The sequence below is a fragment of the Mauremys mutica genome, chromosome 2, assembly GCF_020497125.1.
Source record: "Mauremys mutica isolate MM-2020 ecotype Southern chromosome 2, ASM2049712v1, whole genome shotgun sequence".
Lineage (NCBI taxonomy): Eukaryota > Metazoa > Chordata > Testudines > Geoemydidae > Mauremys > Mauremys mutica.
In genome coordinates this window covers 229,379,378-229,406,291 of record NC_059073.1, presented here as the reverse complement: position 1 = coordinate 229,406,291, position 26,914 = coordinate 229,379,378, and the positions used below count along the sequence as shown (strand labels likewise).

Genomic DNA, 26,914 nt, shown 5'->3' with positions numbered 1-26,914 from the left:
GGGGCGACGGCATCACACACACCCCGCCCCCCCGGGCCACCCGCTTGGGGGCAGGTTTCGAACCCGCATCACAAAGGTGCCAATGCGGAGCGCTAACTACTAGACCACGCGCCATGACCCTGCCGGCTCCCCGTAGAGGACTTATTTCCGGTTACTGTCGAGCGTCAGACTTGAACACTCTTACTTGTGTCTTTAGGGCCTCGGCGATGAGCTGAGCCCCGCTGACACAGGCTTCCTCCGCAGCGCCATGGTGGGGAGCCATGGCCGTTATCCCGCTCGCTCAGAAGCAGTCGGCATTTAACACCAGCCGGCAAACGCCCAGCAGCCCAAGGCCGCCCCGAGGCAAAGGTGCTGTAACTTCCAACCAATCAGCAAAGTCTTTCGCTCTGATTGACACTTACTGCACCCGCCCAGTGTGACGGTAAAAGAAATCTGTGGGCGGGGCCCGTTGGTTGGTTGGGGAGGATACGCTCCGTGCCGTGCACGAGGCGGAGGCTTGAACCAAAGGCTGTCGATTGGATCGCCGTTGTATCGGAGCTGGCCAATCAGAGGCAGGGAAATTCCTGCGGCTCGCTGTGAGCGAGGCTGTAGGGAGGGTCCTTCCCCTCCCGTTGTTGCTGCACGCGGAGCGGCGGGCGAGGGGGAGTAAAGGACTAAAGGTCGTAGGCGCGTGCGCGCGCAGCGCAACAGCCGGCGCCGTGAGGGGCGCAGGGGCGGGCTCGAGCTGAGGGGCTGCTCCTGAGGCGGACGAGGGGCTGGGCTGGCGCGAGTGCCGGGGACAGGCCAGTCCTGAGCGCCCAGCGCCACGCTGCGGAGCCGAGTTTCCCGTGTGAACGGGGCCAGTCACTGGTCGCAGCCGTGAGCAGGAGCCGCGCTGAGAAACAGCCTGAGGTGAACAGCCCCGTGCCAGAGTAGGTCTGTGGAGGGAGTGTCCACGCTGCAGACAACGAGGGGCTGCGGCTGGCTCCAGGGTTGTACTATTGCCCTGGAGGAAGGTGTCTCGCCCTACGCTGCTCGCGTTAGGCTCTTAGGGCTCCAGCTGCAAGGCCAAGTCAGCGGCCCCCGGCTCTGAGACTCAGTGCGGTGGGGTTTTTTTGGCCCTGTAGATGTACTCTTAGTGAGCAAGAGTGGCTAGGCCAATGTCCAGCCCCACAGTCCATGTCTGCACTGCAGACGAAGCCTGGTCTTTGACTCACATTTGATAGGCCAAATGTGGACCTATCAAATGTCCACATTTCTTCTGTGGACATACAAATCAATCTGGTTTGGGTTAGGAAGCACTCAGGACCTAAGTCCCAGCACCCTGCTAGAGGGGAGGGTCAGAGCTCGAGTCCCACTCTGACACAGGTCCAAGACCTGTCATTTTGAATGTGGATGCAGCTACCACTGCAGGCCTGACTCAGCTCAGTGTAGTGCAATATGGATGTGTTAAATTGACTGAGACCCCTAGGTCCAGCAATTGTAAACCCAGCTTTACAATGCAATGTGGATGCTTAAGCCTGGGCATGGGACTCAGGCTTGTTCCCCAAAGACCCAGGCTTAGTGTGAACTGTAGCCATATATACCCTTAGTGCTGGGATTCTCAAAGTTTATCACACCGTGACCCCCTTCTGACAATAAAAATTGCTATACAACCCCAGGAGGGGGGAGCGAAGCCTGAGCCCTGTGGTTCAGGCTGGGGGGCCAAAGTCCAAGCCCCGCCGCCCAGTGATGGGGGCCAAAACTGAAGCCCAGGGGCTTCAGCCCCAGGCAGGGGGCCTATAACCTAAGCCCTGCCACACAGGGCTGAAGCCCTCAGGCTTCAGCCTCAGCAAGTCTAAGTCAACCCTGATGACCCCACTAAAATGGGGTTGTGACCCACTTTGGGGTCCAGACCCACAGTTTTAGAACCGCTGCCTTAGTGGTTCTAGAAGCACATAGACCAGCCCATTCTTGTATCTCCACTCACGGCTCCTTTTTCACTGTAAAGTACTGTGGGACACTTAACATTATAGAACGAAAATTTTTCCAGCATTTACTAGTTATTTTCTATACTAGTAAAAAGAGTTGGTATTACATAAGGTAGCTTAGGAAATGCTGACTTTCATAGTCCCTCACTTGTCACAGCTAGACTAGACAAAACACCACACTAGTAGCTGTATAATAGGGAACAGATTTATATTGGCCCACGATGAAGTAGATTGGGATTCTCAACCTTTTTCTTTCTGGCCCCGCCCCCCACCCCCACCATGATATAAAAACTCCATGGCCCACCTGTGCCACAACTGTTTTTTGGCATATAAAAGCCAGGGCTGGTGTTAGGGGGTAGCAAGCAGGGCAGTTGCCTGGGGCCCCATGCTTTGGCTTCAGTGTCAGGGTTCAGGGCCCTGGGCTTCAGCCCCATGCAGTGGGGCTTTGGCTTTCTGCCCTGGGCCCCTGTGAGTCTTATATTGGCCCTGCTTGGAGGACCCCCAGAAACCTGTTCACAGCCACTCAGTGGGCCCTGGACCCCTGATTGAGAACCACTGGAGTAGATGACAGGTCTCTGACATCTCGAGTCTTTCTGTTTCATGCCTTTCTATTTCAGATGCAGAGATTTGTCTTGTTTTGCTTTTAAACTAACTATATTGGAAAGCAAGCAAGTTGCTTTTGTAGGATACTAACAAATGGGACTAGACCAGTATTGTCATGTTTATCTGGCTGTTTCCTCATAGCCAGAAACTGCTTGTGTGAATACTTGCACTTCTTCAAATAAGTATTTGGAAAGCTGTTTATTGTGGTTGGCAGAGATCTTGAAGAATAGTCAATTCATGAATTAAGGCCAAATAAACTAGAAGCAAAGGTTATAATGGAAAATGCATGGAGGGCAGCATTTCTTCTCAGAGGTTGAGATGTGGAATGCAGTAGAACCCCAATTTTATGAACTAATAGGGAATTGAGTTCATAAAATTGAATTTGTACAATTGAACATGTAAAAATTACATTAGAGATGGTGCATAAATTGCAGTATCATACACTGCATTGCTTTTCTGCCTGTCAAACCCCTGCTATGCAATTTCCAGTGGATTGAAGTTATCAAGATGTGAAAGGATGACTTCAGTTGAGTTATGTGAGATTCTGACCCCCTGTCACACCTCCTACTCCCCCAGACAGGAGAAATGGTTTGTATAGTTAGTTATTTGTAATATTGGGTTTTTTTGTTTTTGTTTTTTAAACACAATTGAGGTTCTGTATCCATCTACATGCAATAAATTGTGATTTCCTCATAAACGGGGGAGGCTTTTAATAAAAAACATCCTGTACAGAACTTCAGTATATGATACTTTAATAAGTTATTGTGGGCTCTGTTTGATGGGGCAGTGAACAGGAGGATTACAAAGGAACAAGGTGCTTTGAAGCCACATTTCTTACATTCAGATTGTTTTGTTTACAGACTTGTTCAGAAAGGTGGACCACTTTTGATGGTCCAGCTAGAATAAACTAGTTCAGAGGCATTATGTTCACCATGCAAAAATAAGATGGTATACATTAATATGTAGAATAATTCAGTACCATGAGCCAAATTATCTGCATCATATAATTTTGCATCACTTGTTTTTAACCTCACTTTTCATTTTTAGATTTTGGGGTGAGGTAGGGTGTGAAATCTAATAATTAGCCCAATAGTTTATATTGTCTTTATTAGTTACCTTTGTAATGCTAAATCATCACTGTTTTGGTGATACATTTTTAAACTAAATTTAGGAAAAAAGTCAAGTGATGTGGTCACTGTTCTTTACAATCTGTTGGAAATGTGTTTCAAAAAGTGCTAGTAACTTAGACATAAAATCTCATTTTATCCGTGTTTTGATGAAAGTTTTCAAACTTGGAACTGGTTCTACTTCTAAAGTTGTTCAGAAACTTCTTTCTTGCCATCAGCCTGTAGGCACCTTTTTTGACCAGTGTAATATGACTGGAGGACTCTTTAGTTTTGTTTGTTTGTTTTAAATGGGGAAAAGCTAATACAATTTTAGGTCAGCACAACCAGGAAAAGGTTTCACTTATCTGTATCAACCTGTAAACCGAAACACACAGCTGTCTCCTTTCCTTTTGCCAAGGATAATACTGCATATGATGGTTGAGTATAAACAGCAGTGGTAACCTATGAAACATTCACATTTGCCTACTAACTTCTGGGCTTATATCCACTGTAGGCTGCAACTTCTAGAGAGCAGAAATTACAATCAGGTTGGTTTGATTGGCAGCAGTACATAGTCTCTGTGTGTGTGTGTGCACACACTTTTAGGGGAGCGGGAAAAGGACAAAGTAGAAGAAAGAAGCAATACAAGTGTAAGGGAGTGGACTCACCCCTGCAGCACCTCCTGCTGATCATGCATGGGAATTAGCTTTTCCAGCATCCTGGAGCACCCCCTGTAGGCTGGTGATCTGCCTTACCACTGTCCCCGTGTCCCTCCTAGGACCACGGTGCCCCTTTCTCTGGGTTGCTGCCCTCCGGCAGTACCCCCACACTTTGGGTCTCCCCACTCAGGGGAACCCCTCCCCACTAACCCCACCTCACCTCAGTGTAAGGCTACTGCCAGTCACCATCTAGCCCCACTCCCTAGGGCAGACTGCAGTATACTCCACTCATCACAGACAAAGTTGGGTTGGATCTGCTGCCTCTCTCTATAGCTGGCATGCCCCTCTGCAGCCTCGGTACTGGTCTTAAGCCCTCAGCTAGGCCCACAGTCTGGGGCTTTCCTAGGCCAGAGCTCCCCAGCTCCTCTAGCCTTCCCCCAACCCTGCTCCACTCCCAGTACCCTGCTCAGCTCCCTAGCAGCCAGGCCCTTCTCTCTCTACAAGGAGAGAGAGAGAGTGAGTCCTGAGCATCTGGCTGCCCTGGCCTTCTTATAAGGCCTGGTTAGTCTGTTTGGGACATGGCCCCAGCTGGAGCCACTTCCCCCAATCAGTCGGGGCTTTGCTGCCTTCCCCAGCCCCAGCCCCAGCCCTCTGCAGAGCTTTTCCAACCCCTTAGGGCAGGAGTGGGTGACCATCCCGCTACAAGAAGTAATACCTGGAACCCAATAGGTACAACAAGTAGTACCACTTTTTTTTGTGCTGTTCAATAATTTTATAAAACAGTAAAGTTATGCATATTTTGGGATTCTGATGACATCATAAGCCACCATGATATAGTTATATTTTCTGCCTTTTTCTTCTCATTCATGGATGTATGTATGTAGGGACTAGTATTGGGATTCAAAGATTCCTGACCCTTCTGATTATAGTGAGATACACAAGATTGCTCACTACAGGTCAAACAGTCTATCCTCTACCTTATGATTCAGAACAAAAGATTTCATTATTATAACAGCAGCCAAAGTTAATGTGCATTTCACCACTTTAAATATAGTATGTCTTGCTACATAGTGGTTCTTAAGGAGGTTTGCATGTAATGGAGACTTGTGTGACCATGAGCAAGTTACTTAATTGCTCTCTGCCTCAATTTCCTTCATGGCTAATATAAGGATATTACCAATTCACAAGGTTGTGAGACTATATTCATGTTTATAAATGTTTATAAAACTCTAACTTTGATTGAAGGCAATACAGAAATGCAAAGTATTAAGTAGAAGTAGTGGGAATATAGTTGAAGTGTACATTTATAATATTTTCCAGCTAAACAGTTTATATTCTGAAAAACGAATCTATACAATTTGCAACTTAGGATTTCGTATTTACTGTCAGTGCCTTGCATGTCAAATCTGCTCAGTTTGCAAGTCAAAAAGTGATTTTTCTAAAATATGCAGCAAATTCATTCTGGCATCTGAAAATCCAAGCTCAGCTCTTTTCATCACCAGTAATAAAAAAAATTTAGTTAGACTTTGGTTGACAGTTTTGTTAATGAACTACTAAGGCTACAATACATCTCCATCTTAAATAGCAGTTTTGGCTCTGAAGGCATGTCAAGAGTAGAAAAGTTGGTTCTGTTAGGAAAGAAGTATGACTCAGATATATTGAATAAAATGGTGCCATTTTGCAGTTACTTCATTGTAAAAGGCAAAGGTCCAATTTTTTCCTCCTCATTTATATCTTGTGTAGCCACTTACACCTTTGCAAAGTGAATGTTAAATGCTACCACTGCTGTAATAGATAGGAGAGTTCTGATTTGGCAGCATTTTGCATCCACTCTGTAAAGTTTCAAATTGCTGCAGAAGGCAGCGGAGAATTACCGGGTACATCCATTATTTGCTTTATGACCTATTGTCTATGCTATTTTTTTCATAATTTTAAAGTTAAGGCAAACAGATCTGCTATTTACTGAGTATTTCTCTCTATTTGCATATATTTAGTTTTTCTGTATTCTCCCTTTCAAAGAGAATAAAAATTTGATCACAATGTGCAAAAATTTGTAGCTAGTTTAATTACTGTGCATTTCTTTTCAAAAATGATTTTTTTTCTCTCCAAAACATCTACTAGGAATAAGGTCAAAGCTTTGCTATGTTTTTATTGTGCTTTATGTAATTTAGTGAAATGTAACTGTATCCTTTTAAATAGTTATCAGTGGGGATATTGACAATCTTAAACCTAGCAGTTAACAGAGAAAGAACTACATTTTTAGCTTTTAACAACATGTAATGATATAAAAATGTGGCTCAAATTAAATTGAAGGTTTCTATGAACTTTACATGTTACCAAAGTGGTGCTGCAGGATTAGAAAGACACCGGTGTGCTCTTAGTTATGCTGATCAGAAGACTTGTGAAAGCTTTTTAACTTGGCAAACATGTACTTTATAGTAGTAACATTCCAGGTTTAACTCCGATATATCACTTACCAAATTCCTGTAAAATGGATTTCCCAAGATTTCCATTTTTAATCCATAGAAATCGATCCAGTTGCCATGTAGACAAAAAGCAAGGACAGCACAGTGCTAAGTGGGTGCTTTTCATTCTGGAATTTAAGAAATTTGATATTTTAAATTAATCAATTTGGACACACTGATTCTGGTAAGATATTGCATGTCATGTAACATTTTCAAATTAAAATGTTATTTGAAATTACTGTAGTATCTCTTGTAGCATATTAATTATTCTTACAATGATCTCTTACCTTATAGTTTGTGCCAGTACTTGTAAACCAAATTTGCCTCACTCATGTCCTCCTGAATACTATACATTAACTTGTAGCTAGTTTGCAGCAACAATTTATTCACCTCAATTACAAAACACTCCCACTCTGAATTTGTATACAGAGAAACAAATAAATTTGACCTGTTTTCATGCAGAAATGTTTAATAGGATAAATTAAGTGTATGCTAAACAAAATGAAAACATTGCTGAAGAAAAGTGATTTAATGTAATTTCTCAAAAGGACCTTCATGAAGTCTTGTGTCTCTTAAAACAAATGTTCAACATACATGAATGTACAGGGATAAAATCTTTCTGTAATAATATGCACTTCTGTAGTGCTTTCCACACAAGCATCTCTAGGTGTTTCACAAACATTAATAGAGATGGAACAAATAAATCTCAAAACTTACGTGACCAAGTTTGCTCTTTTTCTGTTCATCAATTGTCCACAAACAAGAAAATTCTCGAATTTTTATTAACTGAAGTTAATTACAACATAAAAGGGCCATGAATAAGGTTGAATCAAAATTTACTTTCATATGTGAATGACAGTTCAGTTTTTTCAGTAGCTCTCATCATTAATGAATTTAGCTTCACAACACTCTTTTAAAGTACATAAGTATTACAAAGGGAATTGAGACAAGAGGATCAAATTCTTACAGCTATTGGAGGTTACTGTATATTACATTAGTGAAAATGAGATTAGAATTTAGTAAAAGAAGTGTGGGGCTCAATTCAAAACTTGTTTAATCAATTGACTTCAGTGGGCTTAGTGGATTAGACTCTACTTTTTTGAATGCTACACAGGAAGTCTATAGCAGAGCTGAAAAAATCAAAGTGATCAGAAACTATATTTTCAGTTACTTGGAAAAAATTCACTACAATTCTGTATTTTCCCAGTAACAATGCATTTTTAAAAGCATTCTCATATAAATCAGGATCATTTACTAGAACAAAATGTTGCTTACAGTATAGTAGTAGGATTCAAACACACTTTTGCTGAAGTGAATGGCAAAACTCTTAGGGAGAACAAGATTAGGCCCTTCATATTTAAAGTTTTCAGGCTTGATTTAAGCTGAGAACCAACCTGGAAGTTTTAGCACTTCATTAGTGGTCCTAGGAGGAAAGGCACTGTGCGCTTGTGCAAAGTATTTGTTGGCTTGATAAAGGATTGCTATTAGAGAGACAAGGTGAGTGAGGTAACATCTTTTATTGGACCAACTTATGTTGGTGAGCAAGGCAAGGTTTCAAGCCACAAAGAAGAGCTCTGTATCTTCTCTCTCTCCTTGCCTCTCTACTATCCTGAGACCGACACAGCTACAACTACACTGCATAGAAAGGACCGCTATGTCAGACTTCATTGTTATCAAAGTAAAATATGAAGATTTGAGAAATACCTTTTTGTTATAAATGAAAACAGGCTATAATCTAAGCATTGCTGGTGACTGTTGGTTTTACACTCTCTAGTTCATGGCATATTAGGGAAATGGCAGCAGCACCCTCCCCCAGGATTCTGAAGCATCTTTTGGAGAGTTTGCCATATTAATTTTCTTTTGAAATGAGGTGGCTTTTAGTTCAGCTAGCAGTTGTATGTCTGATAGGAACCAGCTATCTTCAGCAATGGGTTTGGGTTCCATGGTGCTGGGATGTTTATAATGTGGTAGAAAGTTTCACCACTGAACTGAAGAATATCCAGTGAAAAGACATGATAAAGAGATGCCAGTAATCAATTGTACAATACCCATTGTCCAAATGGCCCTCCTGCATCCCAATAAAGCTTAAAAAAGTTCACTGCTCAATCCCAAATATCACGAACAATGCCAGAAACATGATGGCAACCAGACCATATTGTATTTATTAAGTTTAACATATGAAGAGAAAAATATGACTCATATACTGCTTCTCATGTTAAAAGCATTGGAGATATTAACTAGTTAATTACTCTCCTACCTCACAGAGGTGCTGTAAGGATTAAGTGTTTTCCTTACATTATAGATGAGAAGATAGCCAGAAAGGTGAAGTGACTTGCCCAAGGCCATATTTCAGGTCAGTGGCAGACTCAGATTAGAACTCGGCTCTGACAGAGTCCCAGTTCCTATGTGCATTTTTCCAGGCTATGCTGCCTGCCAGCCTTGGGGTCAGTAGGTGTGACAGACACACTAGAGAACATACATTCCTGAGAGAACTCAGAATATAGGTACACTTGGGTTGCATACCACTTCTGTTGTGGGTATGGTGTAAGAGTTGGACAGGAAGATAAAGATGTCATAAAAGGAAAAAATGAGCTCAGTGGTTTGCAGTCACAAGTTACTAATTTGGGTTTTACTTACTTTGCTGTAATACCTTCAAATTGCTACTAGCAAATATTTTAGCACCTAGAACATCAAAACTGTATTTTTCCACTTGGGGGAAACAGGAGGAAGGACAATTTATTTGAGAATACCAAGAGTAGAGATAAACGTATGTAGTGTTTTTATGGGCAGCATATTTCTTTTTATGCCTGTAATAAAAACAGTAATATCAGTCTGAGCTACAGTCAGCATTTTTCATAGCAGTTTATGAAAAAGAGTTCACTGAATCAAATGAGATTTGGTCTACATATATTATCTACTTTAAAAAAAATCATGCAGGATGATTATATAAATCCTCAGTCTGATTCTTGAGGAATTATCTGTTCCTTTGTTCATGAACCTAGCCCTGTAAATGCAATGGTAGTTGCACTGAGAGTTGGGTTGAAAACTGAGCAAGGAAATTACTGCAGACATAAATGCAGTGGAAATGAACATGGTACATTTGAAGTGTCACCTGAAACAGATTAATGTGAATTTTAGAAGCAACAAATTTATCCAGGAACAAGAGGGGGGGGGGGGACTGGACCCTTTAGGTCCAGTATTGCTGTAAGTCTGAATTTAGCTGTCACTATTAATAAATCACAGCTAAGAGTGTGAAAGTTTTAATCTGGTATGATTTGTTGTTCAGATGTTTTGGTCTTGTCTGTTTCACTCTAGATTTATGGACAAAGGTCATGTTGGAAGCCTGCTGTATGGTTTTTCTTCTCCTTTTCTGCTGTCAAATTGCCTCAGCAGAAGTTCACAGAGAAGGACATTATGTTGCTGCTGTGTACGAACATCGACCCATACTGAGTCCTAACCCAGCAACCCTGACTGATCGACGCTCTGCATTAGAGTTGATGAGCAGAAACCTATATATATATGAAGAGCAAGTAATAGCTGCAGCCAAACAGGTCAGAAAATATGTCCACAGCTTAGTGGCTATCTTAAGTTGTATCTAACACGTTCTAATTATTGAGAACAATCTTTTCAAACTCAGATGCCTAAAGTTAGACAACTAAACCTATATATTAAGTATATTTAGGCACCTAAACAAGTGGCCTGGTTTTTGGAGATCCTGAACAGCCAGCAACTCTTATTAACTTCAGCGGCTCTGAAAATGAGGCCACTCGTGAAGGTGCTTAACTTCAAGTACTCAAGTTTTGGGGAAAAAAGACATAATTATTAAATAAAAATGGAAAAGAGACTTTCTATAAGAATCCAGCACCTACCTGATCCCTTAATCAAAGAATCCTCTTAAGGGAGGAGTGTCATAACAACAACTCTTCTCTTTCCTAGATCTTCATTCAAACACCCCACAGAACATTACTTCTTTCCTTCACTTCTTTCTCCTCTGACACCTGTGCATGTGGGTGCACACACAGCTAGAGTGGAATCGACATGAGCAAGCACTTGAAAAAGAATGGAAGTTCCCAACACTTTGTTTTGTTAGATAGAAACAGAGGCCCAGGCTCTTGTACTAAAAGGTCCTAGAAAGATTGCATAAAGGTCCTCTCTGGCACACCCTGTGGAGCCATGACACAACCATCCTGAGTGTGAGCCAAGAGAACGCACACAATCACTTTTTAATATATGCACAATCTACTGTGAATGGTGCCTTATTTTGGTAACTTATGGGTGGAGCTTACGTTATGGGCAGAGTTTGAATGAGTACTGCCATTTTTTTCCACTTAATTTGACCTGTGTCCACAATGTAAGGTGCCTGCTGATGTATAGGTTAATGTACATTTTAAAGTAAATAATTTAAAATGCTTTCTACAATGCTACCTAAAAAGGCAAGAAATGCTCACTCTATGGTCAACCCAGCACACTCAAGCTACCCTTACTTTTGTTTGTATGGCACCTCACCACCAAAAGAGATCCCATTTTGCTTTCCTTGTTAGCACTGGATCATTTTTGGCTACAAGGTATGTGTTTGTTTTGCTTGCAGGGGGCACAGATCATTGTATTTCCTGAAGATGGAATCCATGGCTTCAACTTCACTAGAGAGACCATTTACCCCTATTTGGAGTTTGTTCCATGTCCCCAGTCTGTGAAATGGAATCCATGCAGAGAGCCATATCTGTTTAGCGATACAGAGGTATAGGTTTTTAAATTGCCTACTGTGGAAGTGTAGTGAACAAAGAATTTATACTGCAGGTGGGGAACAAACAGCAGGAGCCAAGGAGCTCTTAAAAATGTAATTAGCCCTAGTTTAAAGAAGTAACCAAGAAAATATTTCATAAGGACCAGACTGCGTTCCCAGTCACTCCCCATTTACCCTGGAGTAGCTGTGTTACCTTAAATAATTATTCTGAATTTATACCAGCGTAACTAAGATCAGTATGTGGCCTTACGTAAGCAAAACTGATTGCACATAGACAGTTTGTGAAAATTTTTACTGTGGCCTCTGGGTTTCTAAAGCAGCAAACTGTGAAACTTTGGTATCAGTGTTTAATAGGACACATTATTTTGTTTTTTATTCCTACTAAAACAATATCATATGTAAGAGATGCATCGAGAGTTTCCCTCTAGAGTAGACGTTCTCATTATTTATGGTTTTACTGAAAGCAATTAACACACTAGATTAAACATTCCAATTCAGTGGTAGCATCAAGTGTTCCCTCACCCCTGTTTTTTAAAACTAAAGAACATTATCAGAATCACCAGAAATAGCTCCAGAATACTCAGATTTGTGTACAACAGATGGTTTGATTAACATGACTGGTTGCATAACCAAATATAGAGTTGAAACCTGCTGATCATATTCACACAAGTAACCACAGTGGGCCACAATCCTTGGTATAATGCCACTGAAATTAATGCTATTAGACCAAAGATAAAGCTGACCAGTGACTTCAGTGGGACTACTCTGTTGATAAAGGGAGCAAGATTTGGCCCACAGTTTACATCGGTAAGTGGATTTTCTGACTCTCACAAGAATCTCAAATTGTTTTGAAACTGGTTCTGTTAATAAACAAAGATCAATTTAAAACTAATATAAAAATAGTATCTTCCCACTCAACTAGTCCACTTCTTGTATGAATACAGTTAACACAAATATGTTTTAGCTGCTTTTGACTTCTGTTAGCCCTGAAGGAATCAACACAACAGAGAGAGAGCATGAGTCAGCGCATGTGCACTGTATTCTATTCTGGCATGTGCAACAGAATTACTAACTATGCTCCAATTGAACCACCAAATTCTGCCTTCAGTTACTCTTGTGCAACCACAAAGAACTAGTAGGGTTGCACAGGTGTTAATGAGGCAGAATTTGAAGACATGGTGAATTACAGGTATAACCAAGGGCATAATTTGCCCCACAAAATCTTCCTTACTGGTGATACATGCAAGACGGAAAGAACCTAGCTTGACTTTCAGATCCCATGTTGAGTTTGCAGGGCTGGCAACTAGAAATTTTTTTTTTTTTTTAAACTTACAGACTGGGCAAACTTGAGATGAAGTCATTGAAATACATGAATGGGAACAAAAGATGTTTTTCTTTAAATATAAAATTATATTTAAAGATAATGCCTAATAGAGCCTGTTGTCTTCAAGGAGAGGAACAAAGCAAGCTGAAAACGTAGCTCACTCTGTTCCCAGCCATTATATTACTCATGTCATCAAACACAACTTCAGTGCAATAGGTAAACTTTTGACCAGTATTTTACTGAAGTTTAGTGTTCAGAAAAAAAATTAATATAAATAATCCAAATATAACTAAGCTGTAAGGATACATCTATTTACCCCAAAACGGTCAATAAAAGACTTACAGCCGAGAAGGAAATCTTTTCCTACAAGCATCACTACCAAGTATTTCCTTGGAACAAACTGGATGAAATTAAGGGCATTTATTTAAAATTTTTCATGGCCGAAATAAAAATCAGTAATAGTTTTAGTCTTTATTGCTTTATCATTTTTCCGTAATTAAAAACTAAGAACTACCAGTTCATTCAACTGCTGCCTTAAGTTCAGATTTGTGTTCTTCAGTTGCTTACAGTGTTGTTATTTTGGGCCTGATGAGCCACAACACAACCTCCAGTTGCACCAGTAAGCAGTTGCAGGTGCAGATCCTCATAATTATGCTTCTCGTAGCTGAGTGCACCTGCAAATCAGTTACACTGTCAAGGAAATGCTTTCATCTGGCCCTCATTATTTGCAGACATAATTGCACCCACAAAACTGGAGGCCATTTCTGAAAAATAAGGCCCTTAAAGTGTAAGGGAATGTTTTTTCTTTTCAGTGACTAAATAGTGTGAATAAAACCCCATTTAAGTGTTTCTAAATTGTTTTGGACATCATGAGACATTCAAATCAGAAATAATGTGCCTTTTCTATAGAAAGGACCAGTCAACAATTTCACAAAAAACACTTCTATTTAATTTTTCCACAAATGCTGAAATCTTAATATTTTTGCAAATGCAGAGTGAATAATCTCAAGAGGTTTGAAATACACCATGTTTGACAAAATAAGAAATATCCACACAGTGTGAAATGCTTACGGATTCCTAAACTGTTTCTCCAGGTTCTTCAGCGACTGAGCTGCATGGCACTGAGGAGCAAAATGTTCCTAGTGGCAAACATAGGAGCTAAGCAGCCCTGCGAGTATAATGATCCTCTCTGCCCACCTGATGGGAGATACCAGTTTAATACTGATGTGGTATTCAATGCCAATGGAACTCTGGTAGCCAGATACCGCAAACAAAACCTGTATTTTGAATATGCTTTCAATATGCCTCCAGAGGTAGATCATGTGCTTTTTGATACACCTTTTGCTGGCAAGTTTGGCTTGTTCACTTGCTTTGATATACTCTTCTATGAGCCTGCGGTAAGCCTTGTCAAGGAATACAATGTGAAGCAGGTTGTGTATCCAACTGCATGGATGAACCAGCTCCCACTCCTGTCTGCGATAGAATTTCAACAAGCTTTTGCAACTGCTTTTAATATCAATGTTTTGGCAGCTAATATCCACCACCCTACACTGGGTATGACAGGTAGTGGCATATACACACCATTAAAATCTTTCATCTACCATGACATGGAAAGTCATGATGGCAAACTTATAGTAGCAGAGATCTCCGTGATGACACCAGAGCATGAACCCCATCTGGAGAGCAATGCAAGACCCGGAAAGAGCATTGAATACCCCCACAACAATTTTGCAAGCCTTCACATAGATGATCAGGTTTGCAATAAGGAGGAACAAAAGGCCCACTGCTGGGTAGCAGAAAAGAAAGACAAAGAAGCCCCTCTAATATTTTACAGGGAGATGATGTATGACAATTTCACTTTGGTTCCTGTATGGGGAACAAAAGGGGAGCTCCAGGTTTGTGCCAACACCCTCTGTTGTTATTTAAGTTACCAGAGACCTACTATATCTGATGAGTTGTATGCTTTGGGTGTCTTTGATGGGCTTCATACAGTCCATGGCACATACTATGTTCAGGTTTGTGCCTTAGTGAAGTGTGGTGGCCTCAGCTATAGCACCTGTGGGCAGGAGGTCACAGATGCCACTGCTTTGATAGATTTTCAGCTGAGGGGAAATTTTACTACTTCCTATATCTTTCCTCTACTGCTTATGTCTGGTATGAAGCTAGACTTCACTGATCACTTGGGTTGGAAAAACAACTACTATTTCATGAGCAAAAGTGGACCATCCTCTGGTTTAGTGACAGCTGCTTTGTATGGACGATGGTATGAGAGAGACTAGTGCAGATCTGACCAGAAATCAAGTGTCAACATTTTCAAGCTAGGCTTCTAAAATAAATGGCCTTTTCAGAGGTGCTGAACACCCGCACCTTTTAGGACTTCAATTATGTATGCTTAGAACATGACTATTATTAGACTTCCAAGTTTGAACATATTGACCAAAGTGCTTTATCCAATAATAGGTCATAATCTGTGATTTGTACCTTGCTACCATTTCAACTACCAACAGCAATAAGCCCGCAGGAAGAAAGGGTTATCAGTGTAAAATGTGACAAAATGTTTTATATTATGAAAATATAGTACTCAGTTGGACTCACCATGCTCTATTTTTATCTTAAAAGGTGACAAAGAGGCAACTAAGTAATTCTTTGGGTCCCCTTTTTGTGTATCTTAAAATTTGAATATTCTGTTATAAAATAGCTTCCCACCTAGACTTTTGTTTTTGTCATTAATATTGATCATTCTACCTCTGAAATAAAAAAAACCCCACCACTATTCCTATTTTAAACTTTATACAGGGTAAAACGATTTATTTGGGGGTTGGACCCCATTGGGAGTTGAACATCTGAGTGTTAAAGACAGGAACACTTCTTAAGTTGCTTTCAGTTAAGTCTGCAGCTTTGGGGCACATGGTTCAGACCCTGGGTCAGTGTTGGAGCAGACTGGCGTGTCTGGCTGAACAAGACAGGGTGCTGGAGTACCAAGCTGGCAGGGAAAGCATGGGCAGTAGTAGTCTTGGCACATCAATTGGCAGCCCCAAGGGGGTTTGTGTGATCACAGCTGTCACCTATGCAGCGTAACAGGAATCAAACTGTCTGACAAAATCACCAACAATGAAGTACTACAGATGGCAGCCATGCTAAGCTTGGAAGCCATGCTAGCATGGAAGCAAATGACCTGGGTTGACCAAGTCATATGTATGGATAACAATTGACTGCCTAAGAGAGCTCTGTACAGTGAATTTAAAATAGGCAGTATGGCCGTCCCAAACTCCGCTACAAGGATTGCATCAAGTGGCACAGTCTGCTAGACTGAACTTAATGACTGAGATGATATGACCCATGACAGGCGAGCTTGGCACTCTGCTACGAAGAAAACAGAGTGTGCAACAGAATATTGTTGCACTAACTCGGCCAACAGTAGGAGGGAACATAGACACCAAGTGCCCTGGCGTGTTTCCTGAACCCTACATGTGAAAACTGATTTCCAGTTGTAGTTGTACTTGAATATGAATGACAGCCATTACTTTTTATATTTGATAGAAAATATAACTTAAATGCTGCCGTAGCCATCAGCACACATTAAGAAATACAGAAAGTAGGATTTAAGTGGTTCCAAGTAGTAACAGACAGAACAAAGTGAATTACCAAGCAAAATAAAATAGAACATGCAAGTCTATGTCTAATACAGTAAGAAAACTGAATACAGAAATCTCACCCTGAGAGATATTTCAGTAGGTTTCTTTCACAGACTGGAAGCCTTCCTAGTCTGGGCACAATCCTTTTCCCTGTACAGCCCTTGCTCCAGCTCAGGTGTTAGTTAGGGGATTTCTGATAATGGCTGCCCCCTTTGTTCTGTTCCACCCACTTATATCTCTTTTGCGTATGGCGGGAATCCTTTGTCCCTCTCTCGGTTCCCACCCCCACTTCTAAATAGAAAAACACCAGGTTAAAGATGGATTCCAGTTCAGGTGACATGATCACATGTCACTGTAAGACTTCTTTACCCACAGGAAGACTTACAAGTAAAACAGAGCCATCTACAGTCAATTGTCCTGGTTAATGGGAGCCATCAAGATTCCAAACCACCATTAATGGCCCACACTTTGCATAATTACAATAGGCCCTCAGAGTTTTATTTCATATTTCTAGTTTCAGGTACAAGAAATATACCGGGTACATTCATACAAATAGGATGAACACATTCAGTAGATTATCAGCTTTGTAATAATACCTTACCAAGAGACCTTTTGCATGAAGCATATTCCAGTTACATTATATTCACACTCATTAGCATATTTTTCTAAAATCATATAGTGTGCAACGTCATTGTGTCATTGGAGGCAGTTAAGCTTTTGGATATGGTGACGAGTCTCTAATGAGTATAGAAGACAAGGGAGCACAACAATGTTGTAAACTTGGCACTTTATGGACACTTTGACCTCTCCCCCCATCTTGTCCAAAGTCTTTTTTGTAGATGACTGAAAGCTGAGGCAGTAGACTCTGGGCTTGGCTACACTTGCAGATGTGCAGCGCTGGGAGTTACAGCTGTCTTCGTACAGCTGTGTAGGGAAAGCGCTGGAGTGTGGCCACACTGACAGCTACCAGCGGTGCAGTGAGGCCACATTTGCAGCATTTGCAGCGGTGTTGGGAGTGGTGCATTATGGGCAACTATCCCAGCGTTCAAGTGGCTGCAACGTGCTTTTCAAAAGAGGGGGGTGGGGTGGAGTGTGACAGGGAGCGTGGGGGAGAGAGAGAGAGAGAGAGTGGATTTTTGGAGTCGACACTGTGTCAGCTCCCTGCCTTGCAAATTCTGACCATTTCCCCGATGCCTCATTCACTCTTAAATGCAAACAGCCTTCAGACCAGATAAGCAGCTGCTCCGACTGACTCCCTTTCCCCCCTCCCCCTTCCACTCCCCGCCGTGCTGTTTCTCTCCTAAAGCAAACACTAGCTGTAGACATTCATCCCCCTGCCTGCCTCATTCACAGCAAACAGGAGCTGTGTTTGTTCTTTAGATAAGCAGCTCCGGGAGCCCCGAGTTCACAACAAAACAAAGAGAGGCATCATAACAAAACAAAGAGTTTTTTAGTTAAAAGCATTATGGGAAAATTCTGCTGGAGGCCAATTACAGCGCTTTGGTGGCCACACTGGCGGAGCAGCGCTGCATCACCAGCGCTGCAATAGTTATACCTGAGGCAGAGCAGGAGTACAGCCAGCGCTGCAGCCACGGAGATGCAGCGCTGTATGTGCCTTGCAAGTGTGGACGGTGTGTAAGTTGCAGCGCTGTAAACCCACCACCAGCGCTGCAACTCTCCAGTGTAGCCAAGCCTTCTAAGTGTGCTGAACGTTCTTTATCAATGCTGGTGTCATCGGTAACTCTGCTACCTACGTAGCAGAAGGACTTGACATTGTTTAATTGGCAGCTGTTCAATTTTATGTCTGTTGGTGATGGAAGTAATGGGCTTCTGCCAGGAAATGGTTGATGCAGGATTTCTGTTTTCTTTACATTAATACAAAAAACATAAAGAGATAAAGCATGGGCAAAGGAATTCAGCAAATGTTGTAGGTCATTTTCAGAAAGGGCAACAAATGCTGAGTCATCTGCATACAGTAGATTCTTTATTTCACTTTGCCGGGATTTGCTTTTAGCCTTGATTCGGTGGAGGTTTAAAAGTCTGCCCTTGAATCACGTTGTTAAAGTGACACCTGTAGTGGTAAGTATGTGCAGCGACTTCTAGTACTCCAGACAAGAACAAAGTAAATAATGTAGGGGAAAGCTCACAGCCCTCTTTAATCCCATGGACTACAGAAAGGGATCAGATGAGTCAGCACGCACTGATACATGGGCCTACATATTGTCATGGAAGCAGCGTATAAGGTTGATTAGTTTGTCTGGGCAGCCAAACTTTGCGAGAAGGCACCAGACAGCAGAGTGTTTGATTCTTACTCAGGTCGACACAGACAACGTACAGGGACATTTGTTGTTCAGCAGCTTTCTCCTGTAACTGGCCTAGGGTAAATATCACATTGGCAGTGCTGCGCAATGAATGAAAATCACATTGGGATTCAGGGAGTATATCATGTGCAATAACCTGAAGCCTTTTCAGCAACAATTTACCAAGGATCTTACCAGCGATGGAGAGGAGTGAAATGCCACAATAATTGCCGCAATGTCTGTCTGACCCCTTTACACTTGCAGATTGTAACTATTTTGGCATCTTTGAAATCCTGGGTTAAAACCTCTTTTTCCCAGCAGAAAGTAAGTAAGTCTAGTAAAGTTTTTTGGAGTGTAGGACCACCTTGTTTCAGCACACCAGCTGGGATTTCATTAGCTCCAGCTGCCTTTGCTATTTCCGTAAGTGCATTCTTAGTCTCCTCCAAAGTTGGTGGATCTTCGAATTCAAATCAAACTGGTCTTTGCTTAGTTGAGCATACTATTTGATCATTTGTGCTCTACTCACAATTGAGGAGAGCTGCAAAATGTGCTTTACATCTTTTTAGAATCATACTGTGCTTAGTCAAGAGGGTACATTTTAAAAGCAAAAGTTAACTATAACATCCAGCACACACCACTATGTCCTATTTTGGTTCAGAGACTCCAGTAGAGAGGAAGGAAAAAGGCAAAGCAGCTTGAGGGGGAAAGATGTTACAGAAGAGAGAAATTAGTAGAAGAGAGAAACAGAGAAAAGGAATTGAATAGAGGAAAAACAGGAAAGCTATAAGTGAAGTGAGCCTGTGACTTTCATCAAGTGTCTGGTGACATTAGTTAAACCCTAGTTTCATAATCAACAAGAACTCCCTTATTGGAATTATACCCTTATTTTGTAGCAAGTTGGCTTTACATAATTCCAAGTGGAATCACTGCTGAATTCACACCTCATTTTCCCAGGTGTACCGTGTCAAATAGCAGTTGCAACTGATCATTACACAGTTTCAACTGGCTAAAGCTCCTGCAGCATTATGAACATTAATAGAAGGATTTTAGTAGTTTAGAAATTAAAAAAAAATAAATCAAGAAACCAATGTGAAAAAATTAGGCTATATTGTGAGACTTTTGGTTTCTATCCTATTATGCAAGCCATTGTGCTCAAAAGGCTTAAGTTAAATCTGCATTTGATATTAATAACTGCAATACACACACTACTTGTGTCAGTCTGTTCCTACTTGAAGACATTTCTCTGAGATGGTTGTGATATTTAGTCAATTTATATATATTTCATAAAATCATTTAATGGGAGCTGTGAAATGCACATAATGAATTGTGGGAGAAATTTTTTTTTTTTTACATAAAAATTGCATGCACCAGATGGCAGACTCCTAGTGATTACTCTGACCCTTAAATGATGAACAGAGTTTCTGGAGCAATATCTATGATTAACTGCTCTAATACTGTACCACACTGAAACTATTATTCTGTAATGTAGTAAATGAAGTGAAAAAATGAGGCAAAGAAAATACTAAAAGATCAGATTAATTCTTTGAGTTTGACTATGAGAAAATAACCTTGATCCACAGACAGCATATTATTTCATGACTTTATTGGTTTTTATGACTTCATTTCTGTTATAATTGAATGGTTGACCTGCAGATTTGGTCTGATGGATGCTGGTGCAGTAGCATGACAGTTGCTCACTTTACCTTTATTAGATAACTGCATACTGAGTGGCTAAGGAGATGGATGGAGCACACAAGTCTAACAAGAGACTAGGGATTCCTAGACTTGATTTGGTCATATCAAGGAAGTACTGAGATGTGTGTGCTCACTCGAGAGTTGAATACCTTGTGCCACTTGATTCTCATTAGCTAGCATAGGACAAGCCAGCTGGATTTTGGCTAGATATATGACAGCACTTGCCTGGCAATTAAAGCATGTACATGTATTGGAGGAATTAGAGAGGATAAATGAGGATCCTACGCTTTGAAAGACTCCATGTCAGGGTTTCAAAAAGGGTGATGGTCTCAAGAAAAATGTGAGAGTTTGCATCTCAGGCTTTGCACATCTCTGTGGTAATTATGTGGAATCCTTTACTCCCCCATCTCTTGCAGTCTCCTTCAGGTTGTACGCACAGAGATCCAGTACAGTATAGATGACAGCTACACAACAGAATTGTTTTTCCTGTAACATCTATTTGCCATGGAAGTGTCTACCTCATTAGACATAACATGGGTTATTTTAAAAAAAGCTTACACCAAGGATTTGTTTGACATGCTCAGAAATGAGAAATAAGGTAAAAGCCACATCCTTTTGTGCTTCCTAAACCATACCCAGATGCCAAGTATGTACAGCTGTTTGTGTAGAACACAGGAACAGTTCATTTTTATGCTGTAAGGATGAAATCTAAAAAAAAAAAAAAAAAAGAATGTTGGGAGAATCCCAGCCTTAAGGACTAAAAAAGCAGTAACTTTGAAGTTGGGACAGCTCAGTGGTTTGAGCATTGGCCTGCTAAACCTAGGGTTGTGAGTTCAGTCCTTGAGGGGGCCATTTAGAGATTTGGGGATTGGTCCTGCTTTGAGCAAGGGGGTTGGACTAGATGATCTCTTGAGGTCCCTTCCAACCCTAATAATCTATAATTCTAAGTCTTCTTTTCGGCCTGAGATAAAGTGTGTTTACTCAAATAATCACACATTTCATATCTAGTTTCACCTGATGCAGTAAAGTATCAACAAAAACATGCTACAATTTTAGCTCAGTTAGTGTTGCACACTTAGTGTCTTTCTATCCAATAATTTCAGAACACTTTACAAACACTGAATTAAGTCTCAGCACCCATTTAAGGTAGGTAAATAGCATTATACCCAATTGAGAAATTTGAGACACAAGATGTTATGTAAGTTGTCTTAAGGCCTTGGCTTTGCTGCTTAAAAAGTACTTTTTTACCGCAGGATAGCTAACACACATGAGGGTATTCCAAGGTAAAAATAAATAAATAAAAAATTAGTGACGACTAGGCACTTTAGTTTCACTGCAAAATAAACAGCCCTATGTCCCCTCCAGGCATTGACCTTTGTGAATTTACCTCATAGTAAAATTCAAGTGCCTGGTCTTCACCGTGTTTTAAACTCAGGGTAGCTTACATATGTTAGTCACCAGGAGGTAAAGAATGTACCTTTTTAGTACTGAAGACAAGGCATAAGATCATACAGCATTGTAAGTGGTAGACATGGGAAGAACCAGTAGTCAACTTGGAACTCTCCCAATCCCACTGTTCTAATCACTAAAAGATTCATGTCCCTCTCAGTAAGTTTTTATTGTCACCTAACCTGAACTGGTCAGACAAGAGAGAGACTAGTGCCACCAACATGCAGATGAGACACAGCTCTACTATCCTTTACCACTTACGAGAATACCACTACCATCAAGATGGCCCAATGCTTGGACAGGATAAACTCATGGGATGAAGAACAGCTGTTTGAAACTGAACCCAGGCATAACAGAGGTTATGCTGGTGGGCACAGGAAAGTATTCTAAAGAGTCTGCGGCCTCAGTTTAATCTCCTTTGGTTGAAGATACACACCCACAATGGTGAATTCAATCCATAGTTTAGGAGTGCTCCCAGATTCCTCACTGACGTTAAGCTCTCACATATAGCAGCATTCACAAATAACACTTTCTACTATCTCTGGTTGGCTGAGACACTCCATCCCATCCTGGCAATTGATGACCTGGCTTCAGTTATTCATCCCTCTGTCACTTCTTGCCTGGACTACAGCAGTGTGATATACCTCGCCATGAAGCCTTCAGTGCTTCAGAAACACCCACTAATATAGGAAGCTGCAGTGCATCCCCCCAGCAACACAGGTGTAAACATATCAAATCTGTTCTCCCCTCTGTATTCTGGCTTCTTATAGAATATCACATGAAGTTCAATGTCTCGATCCTTCAAGGCACTCCATGACCTGGGTCCAAGGTATCTAAAAGACAGACCAAATCCCTAGGATGAAGACCATGGTCAGCAACTCTCTGCTTCTGGCTCAGTGGAACTCTCTATGGTATAGGTAAAGCTCAGTTGTACAGGAGATGGAACTTTCTCACGGGTCAGCCCAAGACTGTAATGAACTCCCCCAGGAACTAAGAACCATCAAAAATCTCAACACCTTCTGCTCCAAGTGGAAGTCCCATTTCTTTTGCCTTGCCTTCTCTAACAAACATAGCAGTTTGTGGGCATGTATGTGTATTTTATATTTATTTATTACCATAAATTCCAAAATAAAACAGTCCATCTACATACATACACAAATCCCTGTAAGAGAGGATGTGACAGATGTTAGTCATGATGCTTCATATACTACAGTGATGAGCCCAACATAGGCACTTATATAGAAAAGAACCAAATCTAGAACATTCCGTAGTATAATGGGAAATAAACTCTGATATGCTATACAATGAACCATGCTAAAAGAAGTCATCTTGTATTTTCTCAAATATGTGGGGCTATACCGACATCAATTTGGAAACATTTGCCAATTTTTCCAAACTTCTCTGGGAATGTTAATTACTTTAAAAAAATATTAAATTTAGGAATTAAACTAAACATTATTTCTGAATATCTCAATCAATTTTCATCACCTTTAAGAGTGAGAAAAGCCACATTTTATGTGTCAAGCAACTAAGAATACTGAGCCGTTTTAAAATGTAATAAAATCAAATTGAGGGAGGTATCCCTGCTCAGCCCTGCCAAATTTCCCACGGTAACTGCACCTCTGACCCCTTCATAGCCTCCTTGAGAGTACCCCACTATTAGGTTTCAGGCCTCTAGCGATCATGTTTCTCAGAGCGGAACCCTGCAATGCTCTCCCTCCTGACCAGGGACTCAGGCTGCAGACTCTTGCAATTCACTGTGATTAGCTCAGTAAGTCTGACTAATTCAGCACCTGCAGTCATGTTCTCTCAGGGGCAATGACAGGGTTAACCAGTGACCAGCCAACTTTCATAAAACAGGCTTGTTTATTCAAAACACAAGCACTAGGGAGAAACAAAAACAATAAGCAACTTATATGCAGGTGTAGCAAATGAGGCAGTCCATGAGGGTCTCCATGTGGAAGATGGATAGGATTGAAGTATTCCAGGCCCTTTTCACAGGGCCGTCTCTCTTGGGCCTGGTCTACACTAAGGGCGGGGGTCAAACTAGGGTACGCAAGTTCAGCTACGTGAATAGCGTAGCTGAACTCGAAGTACCCTAGTTCGACTGACTTACCCGTCCAGATGCGGCGGGGTCGAACTCCGCGGCTCCAAAGTCGACTCCGCCACCGCCGTTCGCGGTGGAGGAGTTCCGGAGTCGACCGCAGCGCTTCTGGAGTTCGAACTATCGCGTCTAGATCAGACGCGATAGTTCGAACTCCGAGAAGTTGAACTCACCGCGTCGACCCGCGCGGTGAGTATGGACCTGCCCTCAGTCAGTTTCATGTCAATTCTTGGCTTGAATGCCAGTTACTTATCTCCTTAGGTCAGGGTGTTTACTTTATACTTTCTGAAAAGTCCTTTATGTTCTTAGGCTTCTTGAACCAGGCCAAGCCAGAGCAAGTGATTTCCCCAGGCGATGAAACTGCCAGAGACTTGTTACCTGCATTAGGGATGTGCATTAATTACCCCTCAATGGTTTTAGTCCCTGTCAGAAGAATCATTTAGCTCTCCCGCTGAGCCAGAAATTCAATAATTAGCCAGCCCATAAAGAGACACTTAACATTTATAAAATCAGTACAAATCTTTGAATAGTCTCAGTGTCCATAGCATGTCAAATGCCCACAACAGGGACATTTGTTAAAACCATCATGAAGATGTTGCCCTTCAGAGATTGATGTTTCAGATGCCTAGCATTTCTCATTTGTTTGTTTAAACTGTTAATAGATCTAAAACGTAACTTCACTCTCAGACTTCACTCTGTCATGTTTTTTCAGGAATAAATATGAGCTTTGCCCGTCTCTAGCACCTGACCAGTAAGGGAAATTCACTTAGTTGTCCTTATTGGCTTGAATCTTGAGATAATTAGGAAATCTTGTTTAACTAATTCAATTCATTCTCAATTGCCTAGAGAATAAAACTCCACACACTTCACCATTTGAGAGCCAACTTGTGAATTTTTTTATTGCACTTGCTTAAATCTGCACAGCAGCTCATTTGGTACTTCCATTCAAGCTTTAATGGAGAAAAACGGTGAGAATGTAAGATGGCTACTCTTTTTTAAAAGACTATTTAATGACACTGCATTGCTACTAATATAGCCGGAAGCACCCATGAGGCTGCATATTGTTAAGACTACAGTCTTTATAATGACATACCCAAGTGCTTCAAGGATTTCTCTCTCAGCCGGGGTTTGAAATTGCTAAGAAATAAAAGCAAGCCTAGATTGTCAGCAGCTCCCTTCTGCATCACATAAAATGAACCAGAATACACTGAAAGCTTGAACCACTTCAGTTTAGTCGCTGTCAGACCCAGAATGCTAGGAGATTGTTTTGAGAGTCTGCACTCTCGTCCCAAGGTAGTTAATTCAGATCTTCATGAAGGTACAGTCTTTAATCTTCTTCCCTCTCACGCCACAGTAATATTTTAAAAGTCAATTCTGAAGCCAAAAAATACCTCAGTGGAAGGATTTTTGTCCTTTACTGCTCCTGTCACATACAGAAAGGGAGCCTCAAATTTGCTTTCTAAATTTGTTTTCTAAATCATCATCATCATCATCAGGCCGTTACATAAACTGCAGAGGGACGGGATGCTCTTTCCTAGACTGAAATTTTAGACTAGGGATTTTCATCATCCTCTCCCCCTCAGGCATGGAGAGAGCTGTAGTTCAGATGACCAGCATGGGTGTTATTACTATTCAGTTCCCTCAGCCAAAGGAGAGAACCTGATACTACCCCAAGCAATGGAAAAAAATATTTGGTCCCATAGTAGAGTTCAAGATTAGGAAAGCCCATCTCATCATCATATTATTATTTACAGAGTTAAATTTAGAATAATTATTTCAAATAAATATACAGTATCTTGTATTTAAATGTTTGAAAGTTGATTCCTCTTACAGTTAAAAGATCTGCTGTCAATTTCTTTAATAAATTGGCTTTACATTTTTTATATGTGGTTAAGAATTATTCCATGATATTTAAGACCTTTGTTGTCAGATTATAAAAGACAGCCCTGTTTAATGAATTCCTTTTCTATCTGATTTTGCACAAAATACTGGCTGTAGATTAACATTCTTTTTGAATCCTGATTTGAGATCGTTATTGCCCAATTGTAGCATGTATTTCTGGAACACAACTTATGGGATCAGACAGTTAAAGCAACATGTCGTCAATAGAGAGGAATACAAGAGGGGAAGTATCACCAGTTGGAATAGCTATTATTTGGGAATTTAAATGGATCATGTAAGGCAAAGGTTTCAAAAACTAGAATAAAATAGAGAGATAGCAGGTAGGCTTAGTGGTGCTGCTTAGTCATTCAAAGGTGCAGAGTTGTTAATCAAGGCAGGTACAAGGAGCATAGAAAAAACGTATCCAGTTTTGAACTCACTTTCTATTTTAATATTTATTAGCTTGTGTCTTTTGATATTAAAATAGATATTCCTCAGCTTAAACCTAGACCTTTGGGGCAGGGACAGAGTGGGAGAAGAAAGGTTGGATGGCTAATTAAATATATATGAGACTCTCTTTTGGATTACTGGTTCAAATCCAGCCAAAACTGATAGTGGGTAAAAGTTGTTGCCATCCATATCTGTGATGACAATATGCAAAATGAGTTGGTCTTAAATGTAATGGCAGATGTCCACATCACAAAACCCACCACATCTCCGGCACTCTTGTAGCCAGCTACAGCAGACCAACAGCAGAAAAAGTGGTTCTTACATGTAAGCACCTTCTTAGCTCTTAAAATAAAATAAATAAATAAATATAGTCCTGATAGTTCAGGGTTAAGGCAGACTAGTGGGAATGCTTGCACAGCCATTCCCAGTATTGTTCCAGATCTACAGAGAAAAAGGGCACACAAGTCTCTAGGTCTGTCAAATTTTAATAGAGTTAAGGCTCACTTCATGCAGAATTGCATGTTTAGACTAACATGTAACTCACCAAGCC

The 26,914-nt window shown here is 41.0% G+C and overlaps 2 protein-coding genes across 10 annotated transcripts in view; one reads left to right on the top strand and one right to left on the bottom strand.

Moving 5' to 3' along the window:
- Positions 1-318, bottom strand: part of HACL1 (2-hydroxyacyl-CoA lyase 1) — a 36,886-nt gene extending 36,568 nt beyond the window's left edge. The window contains exon 1 of one of the 2 annotated variants that reach the window (XM_045005109.1): positions 185-318. In XM_045005109.1, the coding sequence (XP_044861044.1) occupies positions 185-262 (78 nt within the window). In that variant the 5' untranslated portion in view covers positions 263-318. The remainder of the gene's footprint in view (positions 1-184) is intronic. The other variant, XM_045005111.1, reaches the window with a different exon arrangement.
- Positions 219-15,559, top strand: BTD (biotinidase). Of its 8 annotated transcripts, none has more exons than XM_045005118.1 (5): positions 578-891; positions 9,085-9,135; positions 10,098-10,333; positions 11,371-11,520; positions 13,945-15,559. In XM_045005118.1, exons 3-5 carry the CDS (start codon positions 10,115-10,117, stop codon positions 15,127-15,129), a joined length of 1,554 nt encoding a protein of 517 aa, XP_044861053.1. In that variant the 5' UTR covers positions 578-891; positions 9,085-9,135; positions 10,098-10,114; the 3' UTR covers positions 15,130-15,559. The 8 variants fall into 8 exon arrangements, with proteins under 8 accessions (XP_044861047.1, XP_044861054.1, XP_044861053.1 ...); XM_045005117.1 differs by having other exon boundaries at positions 578-911; XM_045005112.1 differs by lacking the exons at positions 578-891; positions 9,085-9,135 and adding an exon at positions 219-348.
- Positions 15,560-26,914: the final 11,355 nt, after the last annotated feature.

Coding starts and splice junctions, on each gene's coding strand:
- BTD (XM_045005112.1), top strand. CDS start 261: ATGGCCGTTATCCCGCTCGCTCAGAAGCAGTCGGCATTTAACACCAGC. Junction 349..10,097: donor AAGGCCGCCCCGAGGCAAAG/GTGCTGTAACTT, acceptor GTTTCACTCTAG/ATTTATGGACAAAGGTCATG. Junction 11,521..13,944: donor ATCTGTTTAGCGATACAGAG/GTATAGGTTTTT, acceptor CTGTTTCTCCAG/GTTCTTCAGCGACTGAGCTG.